Source organism: Apis florea, unplaced genomic scaffold (assembly GCF_048593485.1).
Source record: "Apis florea isolate Af1SG1 unplaced genomic scaffold, ASM4859348v1 contig_3785_pilon, whole genome shotgun sequence".
Classification (NCBI taxonomy): Eukaryota; Metazoa; Arthropoda; class Insecta; order Hymenoptera; family Apidae; genus Apis; species Apis florea.
The window spans coordinates 555,595-580,598 of NW_028256852.1; the positions used below are offsets into that span (position 1 = coordinate 555,595).

At 33.5% G+C, this 25,004-nt stretch overlaps 1 protein-coding gene across 2 annotated transcripts in view; it reads right to left on the reverse strand.

The window, feature by feature from the left end:
- sfl (N-deacetylase and N-sulfotransferase sfl) overlaps window positions 1-25,004 on the reverse strand; it is a 160,187-nt gene that overhangs the window by 47,176 nt on the left and 88,007 nt on the right. For both annotated transcript variants that reach the window (XM_086915488.1, XM_086915489.1), the window contains exon 3: window positions 11,854-12,051. In XM_086915488.1, coding sequence (XP_086771614.1) covers window positions 11,854-12,051 — 198 coding nt within the window. The remainder of the gene's footprint in view (window positions 1-11,853; window positions 12,052-25,004) is intronic.

The window sequence follows — 25,004 nt, forward strand, 5'->3', positions numbered from 1 at the left end:
AGATTAAAAGAAAAATTGTTACTAAATATATCAAGTAATAACAAACAATAAAATAATAATAGTCCAATACTGGGTTTTGGGAACAAGGAATTAATCAAATTAAAGTATCGCCAATAATTCGATAAGATTAATAATTTAACCGTTGAATGGATATTACAGGATATTGTTATTAGAATATACAATCTTACGTCGAAAGATTGAATTTTTGAAAACGTATTATTTACAATGGCAGAAAAGCACAACACCTTAATTAATTCGTTATTAAAATGAATCTCGATCGACCAATTCTTTCTCGCCTCGATCTGTCGGAATTTCTTCACCCAAAACGCTTGATTCATATTCCTGGCCGATTGTTGCCGCGCATAATTCCTGTTATCTCGACGCGGAGACAAAGGATGCTCGCGGATTCTACGTAGACGCCAGGGGATGAGAAAGAAGAGACGGAGACTGGGTGCAACTACGTTGAATAGGAGAAGGTCGATAAGAGGAAGTGGCATTCGACCAAAGTGGAAAATTCTCCTCCGGAGAGGCGATGACAGGACATGGACGATGCGAATACATGCGGTTACAGGCAAAAAGAGGATAATGTTAGGAGATGTTCGAGGGGAGTTTGAACGAACTTCACCTGGAATCCTCTCGAGGCCAAGGAGAATATCGCTTCTACGCTTCTTCCAAAAGGTTACGTTCCAGGTCTATGCTTAAGGCTTAAGAACAGCTTTATGAATTTCTCGTGCTTCTATATCGCCTTGATCCCCTTGCCTTTCGATTCTACCGCGGCAGTCCTTTCTCCTTCTCCTCGATTCCTCTTCGTTGCAAATGGGCTTTGAGGTCGTTCGACCTCGCCAGGAGGAGTTGCGAGGGGAGAGGAACCAGGTTTTCCGCCTGGAGCGCGGACGAGGAGGGGAGGACGACTTGGTGATCCGCGAATGCCCGCGGTGAAGATTATACGACGAGGAGGCTGGATAATAGTTTCTAATCTTGTTGCTTCTTTGAACTGTTCCAGCAATTTCGAAATTCACTTCGAGTTTCCGATCGAATTTATCGATCGAATCAAATCGTTATTTTCCCACCTTGGATCTATCTTCGATTCACTTAACCATACATTGCGCTGATACGATAGGGTGATGATAATATATAGCATATATATTTTGGGATTCGAGAGTTTAATCCAAGATGGCGCTGCTGTATAGAATTAACTGTGGAGAGAACTTTGATGAAAACTTTGAAACTTTGGCGGTGGTATGAGGGTTTATGGCGGATAGTTATCAATTAGGATTCATTTTTTTAATAGTAATATGCATTGTCGTTTAATATTATTTATATAATAGGATGTTTCACGTTATTGTTAAATGAAAATAGGAGAAATAATTTTTTTCATCGACTTATTTTTTTTAATCCTCCAGTTAAAAAATTTGAGAATCATTTTGAAATCTCCTGAAAAAATGTAACTGAAAGAAAAATCTATAAGAACGATTTGAATAGAACACGATGCAAAAATTTGTGACATCTTCCATTCCTTCCATGTAACGCATACAATAAAACAGACAATTCTTATATAATATAAATGTTTCCAATGGTTTCAACATTCCTCTAATTTGTATTTTTAAATTTCGTTTAACAATTTTTCGTTTATAATAACAAATAAATGAATCGTGATTATAGAAAGGTTAAGTATATTTTGAATTTGTAATTAAAAAAATACAGTAGGTAAATACATTTTGACGCATATTACAGATTACTTATTTTCTTGATAAATTATTATAGAATAATAATAATTAGCAAATCATTTTTCATTTATTCAATTAGACGAGAAGATTAAAACAAAAGAAAATAAAATTTTACTCGGAACAAGTAAGTCTCTTTTCACTAATTATAAATACTTCAAAGGCGAATAATATCAAATAAATTAATATACATCGTCAATTACGTATATAATGCAGAAATAATAACATTTCGCGCACTTGTGTCTTTAATTTGGCGGCAAACAGGTTGTGTACAACAACGTAAGTGAAGTGCGCCTTTAGAAAATTTTTAAATTCCTCGTTCATGACAACACAAGGATGAGATAGTTATCCACTCTTCGCAATGCTTTATATCCCGTGTAGACGAGCTCACGAGGGAAACAAGCTCCTAATCTAGCGGCTAAGACGAGCAACGAACAACGAGAAAAGCGGAATTTCACCGAGTGCCTTGCGCTTCGCGTTGTCCTTTGTTCCACGATACCCCGTCAGCTATTCGAGCCTTCTTCCCACCGGCATTTTACGAAAGCGAAAAAAAAAAAAGAAATCCTTTAAAAAATGGTTCCACCCACCGATGGAACAATTATTTTCGAGCACACCTCTCTGCCGCCTCTCTTCCAAATTCCGCTCTACTTCCTCCTCTTTTATTACCTTCAACCATCTGCATCTTCGTTTGTTATTCGGCTCTCGTGATTTATCCAACAAATTGTTTCAATCTATATTTTCATCTTTTTTTTTTTTCTTTCTTTTTTAAAATGGGAAAAGAAATTTGTTAACGCATGGCGTTCATAAAATCTACGACAGTGGCCATTAAAGCAGTGGTAAATGGTCATATTTTTATTAAGCAATAAATAATTTTTACATTATATCGTATAATTCACTCAATTATTGAAGATTAAACAGATTTTTGAAAAGATATTTCTAAATAAGGTATTTTGAGGAATTTTTAAATTTCATAATAATTAATATGGAAACTTTTTCTGTTGTAAATTGTTGCGATGAAAGCAATATAATTGTCAGGTAGTATACTTGATATTTATAAGAAATTACATTGTTTAAAAGCAATTTTCCTCTTTCTGAATCTTCTTCATTTTTATAATACTCTTTGAAATTTTCTTTTAGAAACTCTATGGTTTCTTATAAAAATGGTCGCGAGATGTAGATACTAATGAACAGAAGAAAAATTTCACAGTATTACAATTTAGCAGTTACGTAAGATAAAACAATAAAAATTTCCGGACAAAAGAAGAAAGGTTAGAGGAAAGATGAAAAGGAAACGAGGAAAAGAGAATCTGATGAAAAGTTTCTTACAATTATCGACTATCTATGAATGCAAGAGTCAATATTTTCCAATCCTATCAGAATTCGTTGCTAGACTCTATTTGTCCATTTATTCCGAGATTTCTTCAAAGTAGTAGATAATTGATATGTGTATGCATTTTAATTATCTATATAATTATAAATGATAAAAAATCAAAAATTAATTGTTATTGAAAATATTATTTTATTTGACTTACGTATTTTGATAAATTTTAACGATTTTCTTCTATATATATATAGAATTTTGATCAAAAGTGTAGTGGTTTATTTATAGTATAGTATAACAATAAATAACAACAAATAATTTGTATACAAAATGTCAATGAAACAAATAATTTATTAAGTTACAAAATAATTCATTTGTTACGTATATATTCAATATAATTCGAAACTTAAAAAATAAACCGACATTTTTATATATCAATTTATCTTATCCTTTTAAAATCCTTTTAAAACATGTTACATCGTCGTTGTGAAATAATTAACCGGAGCTTGTCATAAAAGGGGCGAAATGCCCCTAATTACCAAGTTCGAAATCAAAATAGCCACTCAATATTTCTGAAATAATCCGAAATTCATTAGATAATAAACTTCATTAAATGATTGTTCAACGTAATAATATTGTAATCACAAACTCGATGTAAATAACGATCATTTGATAATATACGATTTCACTAAATATCTTCAGATATCGATTTAAAAAAAAAAAAAAAAAACTATTCGAAAATATTATTCAAAAAACTTTTCGTGTTCCTCTCAAAAGCATCTTTTTATGAAACATACAAAAAAAAAAAAAAAAGATAGTCCAAGAAAAGCAGAAAGGGAGAAATTTATTGGGAAGAAATAATAGCTGACTAAATGATACGCTCGTTCCATCCAATCAACAATACCGTTTCCTTCCCTTTGACGAGGGATACTATTAACGCTTTTCGACTAGAATACCTACGCACAATGGGCACTGGAATTATCTGCCTTCCGCATTCCTGAAGAACGTTTGCCGCTTCTAAACGCGTAACACCAAGTTGGATCCGTGACGCGTTTCGGAGGCGTATTAATTACGCGATTTCCTTGGCGGGGATCGTCGACGAGACAGGGTGCGCGTAACCGCGAGTAAATTTCGCGAGACGCCCAGACAATTAAGCCGTCTTGCCTCGTGAGACAGTTCAGGCACCCTTCTGTCGCGAAATTCACTCGTGGACGAAGTTCGCGCGAAGACGTTTCGAGCGAGGAACAGCGCTCGGATGATGAAAAGAGTTGGCATGGAATGTTTGACGATAGAGATGATATATCTTGAAATACGATTATTCCAGATTGTTTTGCACTTTTATGCATGCGGAAACAATATTTGACGAGAATTTGATGATAAATTTCGATTTTTTGGACAATGTTTAACGCGTTTTAATTCAATTTTATATTCATAAAGAACAACATTTACATTCTAAAAAATGTGGAATTATTATCTATTTAGCTCTATATCGATGAAAATTAGAAACATGATTAAATAATTGCAAAAAAATATAAAAAATATTTTGTACTAAAAATTGTAATTCCATTTCAAACTACTTTAATAATATGGAACAAATAACTCTTTATCTTTTAAATTTATCCTTCAAATTACAAACCATCCTATCATCTCGTATTTTATATTGAAGAAATCACACGTACGTAATGAAATTTCTACAAGGAAATGAAAATTTGTATCTCAAATCTCTAAAAAAAAAAAAAAAAAAGAAAAAGAAATCCGACGTAACTTTCAATCTCCAATAATTAAAAGTTGAACAAACTTTTTTTTCAATGACGAGTCTTTTTTCGCTTTACTTCATACTAATCGCATTACTGCTTGATAAAAAGCAAACGATATTAGGCGATACAAGAGATGACGTTCGCTGTAAAATTGTAGGGCAGAGTTACAAGGACGAAGCTGATTGAGAGGACGAGTAAATGGAGGATTTCACGAACGAATGGCGCGGCATCGGACGTAATTGAGCATGGCGATAATTATTACGGTGCACAGCATCGCGTCGTTGAGTGGATTCGATCAATTTCGCCCATCATCTGACAAGAACAGACGGATTTTCCTTCGATTCTTCCTTCCTTCCTTGCATCTTTCAAATGTATATATATATAGGATACTTATAAGATACTTGTAACTGATAATGCAATAAAGCAGCAATATCCTTATTTCTTAAAATTAAGTTTGCAAAATAAGAGTCAAAAAATTCGATCGATCCTCGAATGCAAGTGGATTATTGGTTAAGAAATTTAATTTATAAATTTATTAAGAAGAGAATAAGTAAAAAAGTATCAAGTAAAATTTCTTCTTTCTCTTGAATATTTCTTATTTTTCAAGAAGATTGAAATGGAAGAAAAGTAATCAGATGAACTCGTGCATTTGGTAAATTTTTGAAATCATTCAATTTCCTTGGAAACTAGTTTGTGAAAAATTTAGAAAAATCGGATAGCTGATATAATTTTTGTTTACGGGGAAAAATTGGAGGACGAAAATGAAAAAGATTATCTTAAGTGAATTAGAATGGAAAAAGGAAAAGAATTAAGAATAATATTTCTCAAAAATGTGCAAAATTTGCTCCGTGAATGGATATCTATTACAAAATGCAATATAAAAATTTTGTTTATTTTTGTTGTTTAAAAAGTAGGAACGAAAATTATTTTTAATAATTTTAACCATTGTAATATTAACCTATATTGCAATTTATATATTTATAAATAATTTTAGCTTATATAACATTTATGCTTATCCATGGCACTACACTAACTTTACCCCTCTTTGAATTTCAAACGACTTATAAAAAAAGTTCAAAATATATAAATTCGTCCAAATGTTAATCATAAATACAATCATACATTTAACTGAAATTTTTGAACTTAAAATTTAATCTTCTTCCCGACGAAATACTGTTTTGTAATTATAATCATGTAACATCGTAAAAATCCATACGAATATGACATCATGCTCTTGTCTCAAAGAAACAATCTGATCCGCTATCTTTTTTTCCTATAAAATACTTTTCTACGCTCTCTTTTTTACCCTGCGTTTTACTATCGGTTATCAGATAGTTATTTTTCAAATTCACTTCTCATTCTCGAATTGACTGGAATCACACCAGATGAAGAGATACAGAGCGCGGATAACCAAAGAGCAACGAGAATTTTTCAAGCGTTCGAGTTGATTGTTCGCCTCGTTCGGGATAATTAGGTGAAAACCACGGAGAGCATTTAGCCAGCCCGTTAGCCTCGGAAATTAGTTTAAAATACGGCCTCTAATTGGCAAGGGCGGGCCTTGATCTGCTCGACGTTTGCCCGCAATTTGTTTCGATCCTGATTTACCCTGATCCGTTTCTGGTTTCTGATTTAATCGACCGCGTGGCTTAAAATTCCAATACTCGACTCGTTCCGGTTGTTGGAGGAATTCGGGAGGAGATAAAAAAAAAAAAAAAATGGAAAGAGTAGAACGTGGAGAACGAATACGAATCGAATATTTCGAATTTTTTACTTTCCTCTATTCAATTCATATTTTTCCCCCGACATTTCGAGCAATCTTTATTCGTGATATACCCGTAGATGTGTTTGAAGATATTGATTTGATATTTTCTAGCGATTGAGAAATTAAATTGTATTTTTATAGCAACGAATTATTGAAAGGAATTTTGACGTTCTTCTGTTTTCGGTTTTAGTCATTTTTTTTTTTTTTTTTGGCAACAGATCTCATCGAATTTTCCTTTCAAAAGTTTCTCTTTAATATTGTAATTCCCTTACTTGATATATTATTATAATTGATAAATTTCATTCATTGCTAATTCATGAAATATTATTTACTTTGTAACTTTTATGTTCTGTCGGACAGCATTTAAATGATTCTATCTTGAGTTTTCAAAAATACGTTGTTGAAAACAAGGATATTTAAATAAATAATTCATAACTTCATTGTACTTAATTATGATATAAATATTAATCTTATTGATTCCATATAATGTTTAGTTTTAATTCGATACTGTTATCATTTTCTAAATTTCAGATTTATGCTTTATTAGATATTTACGAGTTTTAATACAGCAAAAGATTAAGAGATATAACAAAATACGAAAAATTTCAAAATAGTCAAAATTGTAATGATAATTCGAAACAAAATAATTTTCATTCAATCTTCCATAATAATATTGATTTTTTAATAAATAAAAACACATTTTTAATTATTTTTTTTTTTAAAAAATTCAAATATTTACGAATCTTTTTCGAATTAGTGTACACGAAAAGCTTTCACTTTTAAACGAAATATAAATGTTTCAAAAGTAACAAGTGCCCTATGGATAACTAATTTTTGTGAATTCTTTATGTAGTGTAGACTCGACAAAAGCGCATGAAAAAGTAAGATAAATAAAAATAAAAAAAATAGTTCACGTAATATTTCCACACGTAGCACCATTTATAATTTTTCTACGTCTGGACGTGATCAAGCAAGGCAAAAAGGAATGGGGGAGGGAAAAAAAAAAAGAAAAAAAAAAGAAAAAAAAAATTCAAAATACATGCATATTCCCATAGACCTGGAAGAGCAGTCACGTCGGAAGCCATGCCCGGCAGATACATATTTATTTCGAACGGAAATCCGTGAAGTCCAGCCGCTGTCGCTCGTACGTCATGTCTCGGGATGCAACCGAGAACAACCGTCACGACGAGCACACGTACGAAATGCCGTATATTTATGATCCCACGCCGTGTGCAAAGGGTTGACATGACTATTACTACGTTATCGTTAATTACTTCTAATCCGATTCGAAATTCGAAAAGGATTGAAATTTTTTCGAGGAAATTGTTTGAAACGAATTGTTTGTGCAAGTATTTTATCGAATTTTCGGAAAGAGATCACTTGAGATAACAGTTATTGTTAAAATATTACGTATTATTAATTTATTTCAAGTTTATTTAACTTCAATATTTTATTTTCAATAAGATATACAAATTCTCAAATCGATTTAAACTCCTCTTATTACAACGCTTATTATTGATTTGAAAAAAGGATTAAAATTAAACGTAAACGAAAGATCAATTCTTAATCCACGTTCAATCTATAAGATCTATGAAACGCGTAATGTTTCTTCGACAAACACATGTATAAATAAAATAATTTCAAAGAAAATTTCAAATCAACCAAATTCCGAACAATTTCATCCCGTTCGACATTTTAAATCGCATTTATTTCGTTATTTCTCATTCCCGTCTCTCTTTTGGCTACGAGAAGTATACGAGAAACGAATGTATACGAATAGGAGAGAAAAAAAAAAAGAAAAAAAAGGGCGAGGGGAATCGAAGCCGAGAGGAGACGAAGGACAAAAGGTAGGCGCGGATGAAGTAGAGGCGTGCGTATGATAGAAAAGGAGAAAAAGGAATGGAAAGAAAAAAATATTCGCGCAAGAGAGGGGTCGATCAGCGATCCCCCCACAGCGTGGGGAGCGTTTACCCTCTGTCGTGCTACCACCCCCTCGTGTCGATGTCACGAGAGTAACGAGTGTCGTGGTGCAGACTGCATTAGTACGGAGGGATGCTAAAAAATAACGACGGAAGAGGGAGTGGATGGAGAGTGGCGGACCTGATCGATATCACCTGATACATTGTTTTCGGATAAGAAACGAGTAGCATATCGCGCATATCGATGAAATAGCGCCTTGTACCTTTGTCCATGACACATATTTGATATATCGGGTGACATATGGTTGTTTAAACGTATAGAGGAGCGCATAAATGATAAATTTAATCCAGTTTTTGTCTTACGTAAACGCGAGTGAACATTTTCTTAGTCAGTTGTATACGAAGTATTTCTTTCTCTTCGTCAAGATTTTACAAAGATAGATTCTTGTAAATGTTTATTACGCGATGAAATGATTAATAAGAGCCGGTTTGATGGAATTGATGTTTATTGATGGAATAGTAGCAGCAGTAATCGGTGTAATGGATGAATTGTTGTGTAACGTGTGACAGTGGTGGGTGAGTGTCGCGCGTGATGGATAGAGTTGTCCGACTACGATCGGAATTATTAGTATCTCCCATGTGTGTGACACGGCGGTGATCCATTTCTACTTTGTTTATTTTTTTGTTTGATATTTTTAAGATTCGTGCAAACATATGGATTGCAGAGTAATTTATTTATTTATTTTTTTTCCCCCTTTACACTTTGCGTTGTCTAATGTTTTATAAATAAATATCTTTCAATTTCAATTTATATAATAAATAGATTCGACGATTGAAGATATTTGCGATATATCTTTTTTCCATTTTGAACAGATTTTTCCAGTTGACATTGATAGGTATAAATTATAGGTGAATCAACTCGTTCGTTTACAGCATTCGTTGCTCCAATTCAGACGTATCGTTCATTATGGACGTGTAAATTGAACGCGATAGATTTTCTACGATACGCAAAATTTATTTTACATCAAAATTATTGATTTTGGAATCCGTATTAATTCAACAATTTATTCCCCGTTTTAAACAGGCATTATTACTATTATTATACCCTTTAAAATCTTACAATTAAATTTCGTTTTAACAAAATCCTCTGCATAAGCAGTTTATATTACCTCGAACAGTAAATACTCGAATTATCGATTCAATCATCCCCAATGAATAAGATTAACTCATTCTCATCATATCTATTATTATTCCGTATATCGTTTCGAAGAATTTATACCATTTACACCTGACAATTAAAAATTAAGAAATAAAAAATATGCCAATATTAACATTAGGTAAACACGTCTTCTCTCGGATAATTATCTTGAATTGCCTGTCCTCACATTCGGCAATCTTCGAAAACAAAATTTCCTCGGTTGTGTGTTGTCCAGCAAGCGTCCAGGTTTGCGCGTCGGCCTCGATTATCGATTATGAAATTGCACCGGATAAAGCAAACGAGAGTCTCTGCTCCACCTCTCTCTCTCTCTCTCTCTCTCTATGTCGACGAGCTTGCTGCTCGATAGAGTTTGTGTTGTACAGGTGCGCCGATTGACTTTCCGATTATCGGGGAGGGGGTGGACACAAACACACGCGAGTCTCCCCTCGCGACTTAAACACCCCTTTGTTCGCTTTTGCGCGTAGAACGTGGCACACAGAAGGCGAGACAAGTTGCCATGCTCTTCTGTCGTGCCGTGTCCATACCTATGACGCTTCATCCGGCTCTCCGTGAGGATGGATGGTTGCCATCCATTAATTCCTTCCCCCCTTTTCTCGTGCGTTCGTCTCTGTTCATTATTGGATCTTCGCGTGTCTTCTTCTTGCTTTAATAACGTTTTGGGTTTAGCCTCTTTATTGCGATGATCGCAGCCGGTTTGTGATAAATTCTCTTATTAGAGAGGGGATTGATTGGCCATCGTGTTGTATCGGCCACGTCGTTGTTCCACGATTATACGAGAATCAGGTGAACAGGACGTGGACCAAGGTCCCCGTTTATCGATCGACTATTCGGGGCTTGGTTTGAAGTTTAATACGTTTGATACGTTCTTTCATTTTTTAAATTTCTCTTTGCAACAATTTTGGATTTTGATAAATATTAACGAAAATCATGAAACAAACTAATTCGTTGGCGAATTTATTTATATTTTTCATTGTCTGAGATTGGGATTAGAAAAGGCATGGGAAGGTAAATCAATAAGTTATTCTTTCAAAAATTTGCTCGTATAGGAAACATGTATAGGAAAAATGTATGAAAAAGTTGTTTAGTTATCACACTTTAACGATATATTTCACTTGTCGAAATCAGCGAAGCGTTTCCTTTTCCGAAATATAATTATCGATAAAATTTGTCGAAATGTTAATTTGTTTCTTATCTTTTGCCGATAAATGTAAATAATGAACAATTTTTTTTCTTGCAATAAAAATACTTGATAAATAAACTTAAAACAACGATAACAGTAACTTATCGCTGCTTTTAAACAAATTTTGTTATAAATTCGATTCAAAAAATACTTTAATATCGTATCACTTGTTTATTATGTTGCGAAATATTTTTTAATCCAATACATAAAAATGTTGCGTGCATTCAATTTATAAGAAGGTATTCTTTTTCTTATTTAAATTTTTTAGAAATGAAATTTCTAAGAAACTGCACAGATAATTGTTAATAGTAATTTTTCGTTAATAGTAAAATATCTTATTTTCTTATTTGCACGTTCAACTTCTCTATTTCTCTCATAAAATTCTACTTTTTACTTTGATAGAAATTTCACGATACTCTTGTTGTATATCCATAAATGTTATTTGCAAGATTTAACTTAGAGAGAGAGAGAGAGAGAGAGAGAAAAGTAAATTATCAGGAGAAATACGACGACGAAGTCGTATTCGTATAATATAATATCCCTACCAAAATATCTAAGAAAGATAAGTTTTCTCTGTTCTCGCACGAACCGCTAACGAGATAAAGTTTTTCCAACCGGGATCGTTTATTCAAACAAGCTCTTATCTTACTCGATGATAACAACATGAATTTCCCTAGTAAAAATCTCATCCCGATAGGGAAAATTATCTATAAAGAGATATCGATGGAATTGCTCGATATCCTCATTTTTATCTCTTTTTCCTTTTCTTCTTTTTTTTTTGTTCTAAAGAAATGCGATTATCGCGTCTGACGGAAGTTTCGAATTGAAAGAATATTGGTTGCAACGAAAGCATCGAAAAATTGAAGTTGAAAGTTGAAGACCTATTAATTTCTCGGAATTTTCACGAAATTATTCAAACAAGTTGGAATAGAAGAGAATAGAAAAATCGATCGATTTCACTTGTCACTCACTTGATTCGATTAGAGACGAGCAGTTCCGCTATGTTTTTTCCCAACATAGAATAGAGCGTTTCCACGAAGACCAATACCTTTGGATCCGTCCTCAAACGAGCTTCGCTGCGATGATCCGGCGCGGAGGGTAACCTCGTTGCGCCCCTCAGCGTCGAACACCTGATCGATGGCTCTGGTCTAGTGTCTCGATGGATTAGACTGAAACGAAATAGGGAAATAATCGATTATAAACTTCCTAGGATCAAGTTTTAGGATCAAAGTCAATTGAAATTGTTATTTATGATGCAAAATCAATTGTTCCGTATTCTATATTACTCTTATCGTTGGACGTGTACGTTCTTTGTAAAGAGTGGAAAATAATCAAATAATTCGTAAAAACTTATTATCGATTAAAAAGAAATATATTGGTATATTTGGAATAATAATTTAAGGTAAATAAAAAATTATTGCAGAGGAAATGGTTTGAAAATAAATAATAAAAGTTAGTTGAAATTGTAGGAAAACTAATGTATTTCAAATTATAAAATATCTGAAACTTTGTTTTAATTAAAAAAAATGACGGAATTAAAAAAAATAAATTATTAATTAAAAACAATATAAAGGAATTATACTAATATTAGATAAATATTAAATATGCTGTAACTGTAATAATCAATTAATCGTTTCTTAAAACGGCTAATCATTTTTATTAAATTGTAAATTGGTTAATCTCTTCATCATTTACCAGCCTGAATAATGCAACTGTGCACGCAAATTATTTTTATCTTCAATATTCCGGATTATCGATACGTTTCATATTTTTGAAACGTATCTATAAAATTCACGCGAAACCATAAAATTGAAAAGATGAATGAATAGATTAAATAATCTAATCGTGTTTCAATACAATATCCGTTGAAACATTTTTCTTCTTCCACGGATTAAATCAGAAATATATTAAAATTTTTACATAAATATCATTAATTAACAGATCGTTGCTCTCATATTATTTATACATTGTCACAAATTCAATAACATTTGGTAATTTTTTTTTTTTTTAAATATTTCACCAATACCTAAGAAGTTCATCAAACTGTATTATTATCCTCGATAATAATAATACAACACGAACGCGTATTTCGTATTTAAATTTATTCGTTTCCACTTTTTAAAAATTTCCGTCGTATTCGGCGATGGATGCTAATCGACCGTTTCGCTCGTGGAATTTTCTTTTAACGAGGATCGAAAACAGCAAGGGACGAGATAATGTTGCTGCGTTGGCCACGTCGCGTAAAGCGGTCGGATTGCTCCACTTGGCACGAATCATTTTTACGATTACCGATAATCCGATTGTGTCTCAAAGAAACCGGGCAAAAGAGATTCGTTCGAGGACGAAAAGAAAGAATTCCTTCATCGAAATCGCCATTGCCGGGATCTGAAATAACTGGAAGCTTTTGAGGAATGCAGCCGTTTCCAGCCTTTCAAGTCCTCTTAATCCCATTGCGTGGATCGAGATCGACGTTTCTGATATACCGGGGATGATCTTTTAAAATTTTAATATGCAATCACGATTGACAAGCGCCCGAATCCCTCTGTTTCAGGGATTTCAAATTTCTGTTAGATCGAATGCATTTTTTTTTTTTTTTTTAGGATTTTAATAGAAAATGAAGAATAAGTTGAAAAATAATGCATGGAATACATTAGATATCGCTTTATCGTTAGATCAAAGCCTCAATCTTTATATATAATTTACGTTATACGAGATATTAGAAATTGTAAAATTATCGATCTCTAATGGTTTTCAATGAAGTTTTATTTACTAAAAAAAAAAAAAAAGAAAGAAATAATTAAAAAATTAAAAAAAACCTAGCAAATCAATTAATCAATTAAGTACCAGAAAATTTGAAATCCAGGGTGATTTACGAAATTCATTTGCTAATTAATGTTCCATGCGATAAATTATTCCGATATATTCAAATTAAACAAATATCACGAGATTTAATTCTTCATCCACCAAATATTGAATCCTCAAAGAGATAATGATGGAAATAATGATCAAAATCAATCTGTATTAAAAATCAGAAATTTCTCTATTATTTTGATAATTAAAAATCTCAAATAACTTATTCAACTTGCGAAGAAATTGTAATAAAAAATAATATTAATTACATCGAAAAACGTGCAAGTTTCTATTACGAAACTATAACTCCGCTTATCCCCGAATCTATACGTCGAAGAGAATTATCGTCGGACAACGTGTTTCGGCACGAGTTCCAGCGATACAACGTTTCTACATTAATGCGGCATTTGTTGAAATAAAACGGACGAAGGTAACAAATTTTCCGTGTCCGACCACTTTAAATCGCAACCAACCGACGAGACGAGAACGGAAAACGAACTCTTCTCTCCCCTCTCCTTCGTCAATGTTTCGAGCTTAACGTTGGAAACGCAAACACGCCTATTTCCGCTCGCAATTTGCCCGACAAAACTCGTCCTGATGTACGTGACAGGTGGCGTAATATCGCGCTGTTTGCCCGGAGAGTCCGTCCGGTTTATCGATCACTCGACTCGGCTGCAACTTCCGCGGCGAAAGGTCGATGGTCAATGATTTATCGGGCAAAGTCTCGCGGCTGGCGACGTGTTAATTCCACTCCGCTATAATGGCATCGAGCCCCGCCTGATGAACTGGGTAATAGGGTGGATGATCGAGTGAGGAGGAGATCGTAAGGAGACACGTATGGTTTGTTTGTCTGTTGTTCTCGGCTTTGTTTGTTGGGGATAATTTTGAAGAATTTTGGTGAAGTTTAGGAATTAGGAAGGTTTTTAGGATTTCTTTATTCCATTCCTCTCTTCTTCGAAACTGGTTCTTGAAGCTTGAAATTTTTTTAATATCATTGAAGTGATGAAGTTGTTGGAGCAGTCGTTGTGCTTCTGTTTCAAATTGTTTGAAATTTTGTTTTATCAAGTAACTGTAATATTTAATAACGTAATTTTACACGCGACATTAATTAGATAGAAAAATTAGAAAGCGAATAATCAAATAAATTATCCAATTAATGCGCCAAATTTTAATCTAATTAGAACAAGTGATGGAAATATATTCCACTTAAAAATATTCAACCTATAATAATCCTGCACAATAATTCGAAACGATGGAATATTTAAAATGAAAAAAGAGAGAGAGAGAGAGAGAGAGAAAATTACTTCTCTTGCGGGCCATCTTAGCCGGAAACGCGAGAATCGCGCGGACTTGGTCGCACAGTGGTGGACCAAGCAATGGAATCGAACCGCCACGGGCGAAATCTACATCCATAATCGCCGGTATGAAATTCAAATCGAATCTTTTGTGCCGCTCGGCCCCGCCAGCCAGCGAACTTTCCACCAACTTTTCCCTTGAAAGGATGGTGGAAAGTATGCGGCGTACACTTCGCGGCCGGCATTCAGTCCGTCGCGAACTTCGAATATTTGAAATACTTGAGGCACTTCTTGCCCGGGAAATTATAGAACGCTCTTCCTTTGCGACGCCACCCCGCTGAATAGATTCGATACAATCTTCCATCGAAGGCCATTGCGATAAAAATAAGATTGTTAAATCCAGATTGAAATTCAATTTTTCGAAATTTTTCTCGAGAAATTGAGAGTACATAAAGTAGAGTAGATTTCATATGAGAACGTATAATTTATTTATTTATTTATATTTCATTGCTTCTATCAAATTGCATATTTTTTTTTTTTTTTGCTATATTTTTTTCACACCATTTACCATCTCTGTGAATATTTTGCATGGAATATCATTTGAGAAGATATCATCTTTTTTACACTCGCTTCTTTAATTCTTTCAATAACATTGCTCGCTAATTTATCTTCACCATTTTGTTACGTCGCTTTTATTCAACATTCATAATATAATATATTAGGATATATAAATTATATCCTAATATTCGTAATATTTACGGTTATTAAATTGGAATATCGAGAAGATTTTATATTTATAAAATTGTAATCTAAAACGTGAATACTTCTACATGAAATATATTTTTTCAAGAGATAATATACAACTAGTATATTATTTATATACTAGTAGTAATTAACTAGTAATATATAATTTCACATTTTTCTGAAATTTTCTTGTCATTTCAATCAAGATGATGATTATATTAAAAAAAGTTTTATTTCATTTCTTTCCTATTGTGTAAAATTAATACAATTAAACAAATATTTTAAGTGGAAACAAATATATTATACTCGAATCGTGTGTTTCTATGAATAGATAGTATTTCCAAGAAGACAGTATTCACAGTATTTGCACAATCCTAGCTAATTTTATCCCAAACAGGTCATAGCGATGCTCGTACCCGGAAGTTGCGCATCTGTTCAAAATACCATTAAAGATTTACGTTATAAAAATATAAAATTGTAAAAAAAAACTGTTTAAACAATTTTCAATATTATTATCTATCAAATTAATATTATTGTTACTTGTTACTAATTCACTATAATCCAATTCACTGATCCATTTTTTATGTTAATTCTTTAACATCGTAATAAAAGTACAATGAATTGGAAAAAGGAGAAAAATTCGAAAAATAATTGTTCTTTTCTCAAAATTTTTTAAAATTCTGATATTAGACGGAAAAAAGTGCATTTATACATGTAAGATTTCTTACAATCAATGAATTTTAATAATTGATGCATAGCATGCATATTTTTATATATTGTTTTCGATCGTATAAAAATAAATGATATTTTATAATGTTTACTAATGATCTTTCATATACGATAAAACTATAATATAAGAATTGTAACACGAGAAAACACGAGAAAACTCCGTTATGAATAATATTCCTTTTTTAATATCTCTAGTCTATGATAAGAATAAATTGCTTGTTAAGAAAAGAGCTAGGTATTACTTCTATTTATATATGTCCTATATTTACAACTGAACAAGAGGCAATTTTACCTAAAAAAAAAAAAATAAAATAAAATAAAATAAAACTTTTTTATTTGTTTCGCTTTTACGATTTTAAAACAAGTTTGAAGAATTTCCAAGTATAATTAAAATTGGCTAGATTAGATACGAATGAATTGATTGTCTGATGCGAGTAAGATATGTTGGATAAATTTTTTCATTTCAAAATTAATTCTCGAGAAAACTGAATTTGAAAATTCATCGATTTTACTGAATTTATATCGCGATAAAAATTTATTTTACATTTATACAAAATATCGTAACCACTTATTGATGATTCGTTCGTATCTAATCGGGAAATAGGTTTTAATTTTAGCCTGGCTGTTTGTTTCAATCGAAAACAAAAGCTCAAATAAAAGAATTTTATTCTATATTTTTGAATTATTTGATACACATTACAGGATATTCTGTATATTGGAAATTTACTTAAAAAAATAACGTAAGATTCAAAATAAAATTTAGAAAATATCAGATGTTTTGTATAAACACAATCGACACAAATAATATTATAAAAGTCACATACACGCAAGCATGCCAATTTCGAAAAATTTAATAAAAGCTACTTTAATCGCTTAACAACAATAATATTTATTATTAAAAATATATATATATTTCTGTAAATTCTCATGATTTTTTAATACAAAATTGATTAAATAATAACTCGATAATCTCAAACACAAGATTTTAATCCCGTTAGTGTTCGGTCATGATCGAAAATCATAATCCTTTATACAAAGTGATCCATAATTCATGGTAGGTACAAATAGGATTAGAGAGATTCTATAATTCGAAAAACACGAAAATCAAGAATTAACGAAATTACGTTTCGTTTTCGGGTCAGATCAAATTTGAAAATTTTTCGAATATAAATGAAACTAACTAATTCTCTATAAAATATGAATAAATTAATAACGGAAAATCCTTTATGATAGCTCCATTCGTGTTCAATCAAATTTAACTAATTTCATTCGTATTTGAAAATTGTTCAAACTCGAATTTACTTTTTATAAAAAAAAACTTTATTCTACATTTTCGTCTTATTTTGATCCATGGAATCTCTCTGATTTACGGACCACTCTCTATTATTAATATATTACTAATATTCAAACAAACGCAAAAACAATGAGAAAAAATTCAAAGTTAAACACACGCGCGAAATATCACCACTGCGTGGCGCCTCCAATGCGACACGATTTAAACTCCATTAAGGAGAAGCAGCCAGCCTCCTATAAAAGCGCGGGTCTGGCTTCATATCCGGAAAGATCCATGTCTGTGTTCGCGTGTAAGCTTTCGAGTAGGCCGCTAATCTGGTCCGAGATATACGGAACGTCATCCTATCGTGCATCACGGTATCGAATAAGCCTATTAGCGTGGAGGCTTATTAGTGGATGCCATCCGACCCAAATTCCGCGTTCCCATTGGATACCGGTTTATGGATATATACCACTTAATACGCTCGATTCTATAAATTAACGCATCGTATCCGAATAAAGAGAAGATTCCGATATAACATTCGTCTAATTTTAAAGATCGTTAATAAGGCTATCAAGTTGTTCGTAGGTGAATATTCGTTGAAATGGGGCACGCTTTTTAAACGAACGTTCCGCAAGAGCGGAAGCTCTTTATTATCGTCCTCGATGGGCCGATCGCGCCTACTTTCTACGCCCTTAATTCATATCACCTCGAATCGTTTGCTTTCTCCCTTTCTGCTGCCCCCCAACATCCTTCCTCTCTTTTAACAAACTCTTTTAAAAAAATATTCGACGGGCACTCGAATTTCAATTTTTTTCAAATATTCGAAGAATTAATATTATCGAGTTCTGGAAGGAAGGGGAAATTTTCAATTTTTCGATCAGAAGTTATTACGAATGAATTTTTATAGATGTTAATAAACAAACTTGACAATGCAAAAATTCTTTGATGTATTTTAAACGTAAGAATCCTCAATTTTTTCCCCTTCTTACTGCAATGTATCTCACACCCTCGTTAGAGAGCTCTGAATCCATAGTTGCGTTCATGCTGCGAGTTAAGAGGAGAAAATTCGTGGAACCAACGCGTTGACCCTCGCAGAGATCAGAAGCAACGATTTCAGGTTTCCTTCTCCTCGAGGAACATGTGCCTCCTCTAATGGATGACTGGAATTATTCAACGCGTACTTCGCGGAATTCAATGCTTTAGCTGTAACAACATCGACCTCGATAGTATGATTACTTAAGGTGGTACATCAACGGAATACCTGGGCTACCCGGTTCCATCAACATCCTTGTAAATCTCCGGCAAGAGTTTCCTCCGGCTTGTTCGCGCTCCTCGTTAACTTTGCAACCCCCTCATCAATAATTACGAGCGAGGCAGCAACCAGCCAGCGGGAAATTTTCTTCTAATCCTTCTAACCTTCTAAGATCGTTTCAGGGAATATTTCCATTTTCAGGACCACTTGTAGAACGAACAGATTTTGTGTATTTTGACGATACAATGGGAAATTACGTGGTGTAAGAGAGAGAGAAAAAAAGGAGAAATAGGATTCGTACGTATTTTACAATTATTCGTGTTTTGCAATCGAGTATTTTTCTTTTTTTTATAGTTCTATCTAATCTATCGAATTTTTAAAATTAAGATATAGTGATCGTTTATTATTAATTATTAAATATCACGCGTTCATTTAATAATCAGTTGTGTGTATGAAAGTTGTTTCTTAAATGGTGGAAATATAATTATTCCCTACAAGAAGTAGATTATGATGGAGTAGAGTGAATACATTAAATTCTTTTTCTACCAAAACAGAAATTTATTGAATATTGAATAAATTTTATCAGAAATTGTAAATTTTTGTAAGTCGCTAACAACCTATGATGTTGATGCGACGTTAAGCTTATTAAATAATAAAAAAAAAAAAAAAACGATGTTTTAATTTATTTTTCTACCAATAACCTCGAAATTTGTGAAAATATAGTCTTATAAATTAATATATGTTAATATTTTAGAAACCAATACGAAGAGTGTAATTACATACGTGTATATAAAATATACCTACATGTTTTTAATACATTTAAAAGAATAGCAAAAAAAAAAAAAAAAATTACAAGAAACAGAAAAAAGGGTACTTCGATATTGACACACTTGCAATTTTATAAATTGCATTTACATAAGCTGAATAATCGATTGATTGTTCATTTTAAGGAAGGCGTGATATAAAGCGAAGAATGTTATATTAAGCAGATTAATACTGAAATATCTGAATTGTTATGTATCTCTTTAATTGGTTTTTTGTTTTTCTAATATAGTAAAATTTGTGAATAGAGTTTCAGTTTTGATTTTGATTATTTACCCTGCGATGTGACAAATACTTAATAATAACCTCCGATATCCCAGAAAGTTGAAAAATTCGATCCAAAGTTTCATTTTCAAAGAATCAATTCATCAAGTTTATGACGATATTGCGATTTTACGATCTATTATATCTTTTCAAATACAATACACCAAAATTAATTTAAGCCAATAATTACATAATAATACCGATTATTTTGTTTCATTGTTAATTTATAAATAAATAGAATAAAATATTTCTTTCTATTCATTTAGGAAAAATCTTGAGCGACCGATATTAAGAAAATTCCCTTTACTTTTCATTTTATAAAGTAAGCAACTTAATATTTTTTTTTACGAAAACGTACAGGAAAACTTCCTGTATTATTGTTTAAAGCAAAAAAAGGAAAAGACTGTATATTGCTAATAATAAAATAAATTTTAAATCGAATCTACACGACGAATGGAAAACACGGATGTATTAATTAATAAAGGATCAAATTAAAAATGAAACGGAATATTCAACGGCCGATATTAAATTCCACGTAAAAAAAAATATCGGATACAATTTTTATTTTAACATCGCTTTGAAAAGGTGATTAAAAAAAAATCCACCGGTTAAAATTAAAAAGCGCAAAATAATTCTTCGTCGCGTTACGAGGAAAAGTAAGTTTCGCGAAAACAGAAAGAAAGAAAATTACGGAGAAAGCGTCTAGCTACACCCTTTCGAATTCAATCAGGAATTCGTGCGCAAACTCAGCGAAACAGGAGGCCCGCGAAATGTATGTATATTCCTCGATTTACCAACCGCTCCCTGGAAGGCGAGCGCGCGTAAAATCGACGCGATTCCCTTCTCTATTGACGCGTTTCGGGCGAGTCAGCCTGCCGGAAACGAGGTGTTCCATCGACGAGGGTGGAAGCCTTCGATATATATATATAGGTTCGTGAAGAAAGGAGGAAAAGAAAAAGGGAGGAGGAAAAGGAGGGGACCGGTATCAGGGAAAACGCCTCGAGTGTAATTCGATTATCCGCACGAAAAGTACCGAGGTGGTGTGTTATATGAGGCGGTAATTCAACGCGATCTACGACGCGTACCCTCCTCTTACTCTATGCCTCTACGTTCAATCCTCGATGTAATTTAATCGGCTGTCGATAGGCGACAATGGCGTCCCCCTTAATCTAAAATTGCTTCTCGAGGACCGCCTTTATTAGCCCGTCCCTCTCCGCCTACTACGACGTTTAATAAGAAAAACGTTAGGACGAAGAGAAGTCTCGCGTCATGTTGCAAGTGAAATACGCGAAACACGCGCATAACATAGCTCGTTGTTCTTTGAAGTTAACGTTAAGTCTCCTTTCGCAGATTTTTGCCGAGGAATGTTGCGCGAAGAAAAGAAAAAGCGAGATGGAAAGGAGTTATTTATAGAAGTTGGGAAGATCTGGTCTGGAAGAAGCCTCTCTGTGCACCGACTCTCTCTCTCTCTCTCTCTCTCTCTGCCTCTTCAGATTAATGGAAGATGGCAGTGTTGAGTATGAATTATGCGCAAGATGGATGTGTCTTGAACTTGTCCGTTGAAATGACATAGATCATATGTGACGTGGAATGCGACGGCTGTTGCGGATGGTCGATAAGATGAGAGTTATAAACGTTCACTGGCTTCGAAAGACTCGTTTATAGATATCCCCTTCCGAATTTTTTAGCAAGACAACGATCCGGCGATAATTACAGTGGTATCGCAAAAAAAAAAAAAAATTTAACAATTCTCTGTTCAATTTTTGGGGATGTTCGAACGAAAGTTCAGTTTTTCTTTATATTATTTATATTATATTTCAAGCACGAATATTTTATGCAATTATTTCCTCAACGAGTCAGGAGGAAAGGATTAATCGTTCGAACAATCCATAGCATGCCGATGCATGCATGCTTTCTCGTTAAAGCCACGGGAATTTCTCGTCACGGGACGCGATGCTAATGGATCCTAATCGCTACTTTCCGCGCACAATGTTTTGCCCCGCATAACCTGAGCAGAGAGTGTCGTCACCATGAATTGGCTCTCGTGTGTATGTATTGGAAAACTGGAACAGTCTCGCGGAATCCCGACAGTGTCTGCTCCAGTCGGTGTCGATTGCACAAAATTAAGCAGATTACCGTTCGTCAACCTCGGATTCATTTTCCATTCTTGCTTGTTAGGCTTCTTCGTCCACGGTTTGCAAAAATTATATAATACGTAATTAATTGGAGGGAAAATGTATAAACGATTATAAGTCAAAGATTATCCAGCAAATCGTGCTTTTTTGCTATTAATAAGATTAATAAAGAAAATTGAATAAATTGAATTTGTTTTATTTGCACAAATTGTAGCGAATAAAAAAAGTATTGTACAATTTTTCGTTTCTATCGATTCCAAGTGAAAAATGCTTAACGAACAAATTCTTCTTTCTTTTGTATTATATATATATATATATATATATATAAGATGAAAAATGAAATAGACAAAATGTGAAAATTAATTATACTATCAAATAACAACGTTTATTCACGAGAATAAATAATAAACGTAACGCTCTATCGTTGTCCACGAATGGCGTACACGAATTCGTATCTCTGTATCGCACCAGCGGGCGTTGTTTCTGCGTCTGAAAGAGGCCGAGAGTGTATACGCGCGAGGGTGAACGAACCTCCGCGTGGAAGATATACTGTTACGGTCACGAAACGCGATACGCAATTCGTTCGGCTTTAAAACCGCGAGAGGCCGTTTCTGCGACGCTTAACCCTTTACCCGCGGGAGTGACACTCGTGAAAAAGCGTGGCACATTCGAGGAAAAGCCTGATGGACGCCTTGTTTCTCGCCTAATATCGCGCCTGGTGAATTGCCACCGCTGACCGAGTACAATTTTTATACGCATTTTCTCTCTCCAGATTTTCTTTTTCCGGATTATTGTCTGTAATTCGTCGTATTGTTATCACAATTTCGATTCGAATTCAATTTAACCAGTTTGAAAGTATTAACAAGTCTTACTTGTGAACTTGATGATTCCTTACAAATAGAAGCGAAGAGAGAAATATAATACAACTCGTTTTTTTTTTTTCTATATACAATATAAAATCTTAATAAATAATCGAATTCATTCTTATTAAAACTAACTAACTAATTATTCATGTCTCTTGTCTGTATTTCTTTCAGACAAAGATTATCAAAATTTATACAGAATTGAAGATGGAAACGAAATATTCGCGAAAAAGATCTTATAATTAATCTGATAATTCACCCGTGCGATGCGTTTCATTCAAATCTGAATGAATTTTAAAATCGTAATAATTTCAATGATTCTTTATTATTAATGTAACAGAAGAAGAAAAGTGATGGGAAAAGAAAATAAAAAATTCATAAAAAAATCGACGAGGGAGGATTTATCTCCCAAACATCGTCTTTCGTCTAGGGGCACCATCATCGGCGGAATTACGAAAGTTTTTCCATTCTTCGGATGTAAAAAAGTTTCGCCAACGGTGGCAAATTACCGGAAGTACCGCGAGCACACCTACCCCAAATTCCCTCTTCGCATCCATCCCCTGTATCCGTTTTTTCGTCAGAGACTTGTACTCGTGCTTTTCTCTCCATCTTTCTTTTTTTTTTTTTTTTTTTTTTTTATCCGGCGTCGATAACCATTCGACAGGAAACGTACGCCACGAAAGCTTCGAAACTGCAAACGGTGCCAACGCACGCGAGTGCATGGCGCCAGGTGCGATAAAAGCCTGGCTGGACTTCTTTCCACCCGAATATCAAGCTTCTCTCCACCAGACTTCGATGCAAAATGGTGGAATAAACCCGCCGATTTTCACGGAACAACACGCGAAATTCAATGTGGATCAAAATCTCGTCGAATCGAATGTTGGCATTCGAATAGATAAAACTGTGGTGCTCTTATCACTTTATTAACTGGAAAAGTGTTCAGAAAAGTCAGTCTCGTTTACGAGCTTACGAGCTTTATTCTCCGTCACGTTGATATATTCATTATCGATATTTCTTTTAGTTCTTTTTCATTTTTACAAATGTCTCTTTTTAATGCCTCTCATCATCGTGTATGATAATTTGATTACGACGATAATACATCAATGAAACGAAAAGATAAAATTATTGTGTTTGATTTCGATCTTATCAGGTTTGTTAGGTTTATTTTAAATATTAATATTTTGAAAATTCTATCTAGTTCTCTATTGTGCAACCCGAAGAGATTAAAAAAACAAAAGTCAAAAGTTTCGGATTGATTTTTCTAAAAAAAAAAACGACTCTAAAAAGAAACAAAAATTAATACGAGGCACGAACGAAGAAGAATTAATAAAGCATTATTTCTCAAGCATTTTGCGATAGTTAAAATAACTTGTTTCAATAAACAAAAAGTCTTCCCAAACACGAACACTTGGGAGAAATTTGACGATAGAAAAAACTCAAAACTAAAAAGTATCAAAAATAATAAAGAAAATTATCAATTTGGATATCAATATTGTAGGATGCAATATTTTCTTCAAAATATTTAACCCTCTCGTTAAAATGCATCACCGTCGAATTAACCAATGCTCTACGAATTGGTCAAACAACCATTGGAACAAAATTCGTGAGGAGGAGAGGATCGGTGAAACCTATTCGAGCCCCGAGGGCGGATGTTTTCGGGGCCCGGAAAGCGCTTGACTTGCGGTGATAATCCACGATCGAGCCGAAAATGACCGGTTCCCTCGGTCGAGCGCGGTAATTCGAGCCAGTCGACAATTTAGGCACACCGGGGTTAATTCGATCTTTTGTCGAACGTTTCCTCCTCTCCCACCAACTAGCCGTGCAACGGGCGGTAATTCGGTTGGCAACTCCGCGGCACTCGATCGACGCATTTTCGTATACACCAGTGGCTC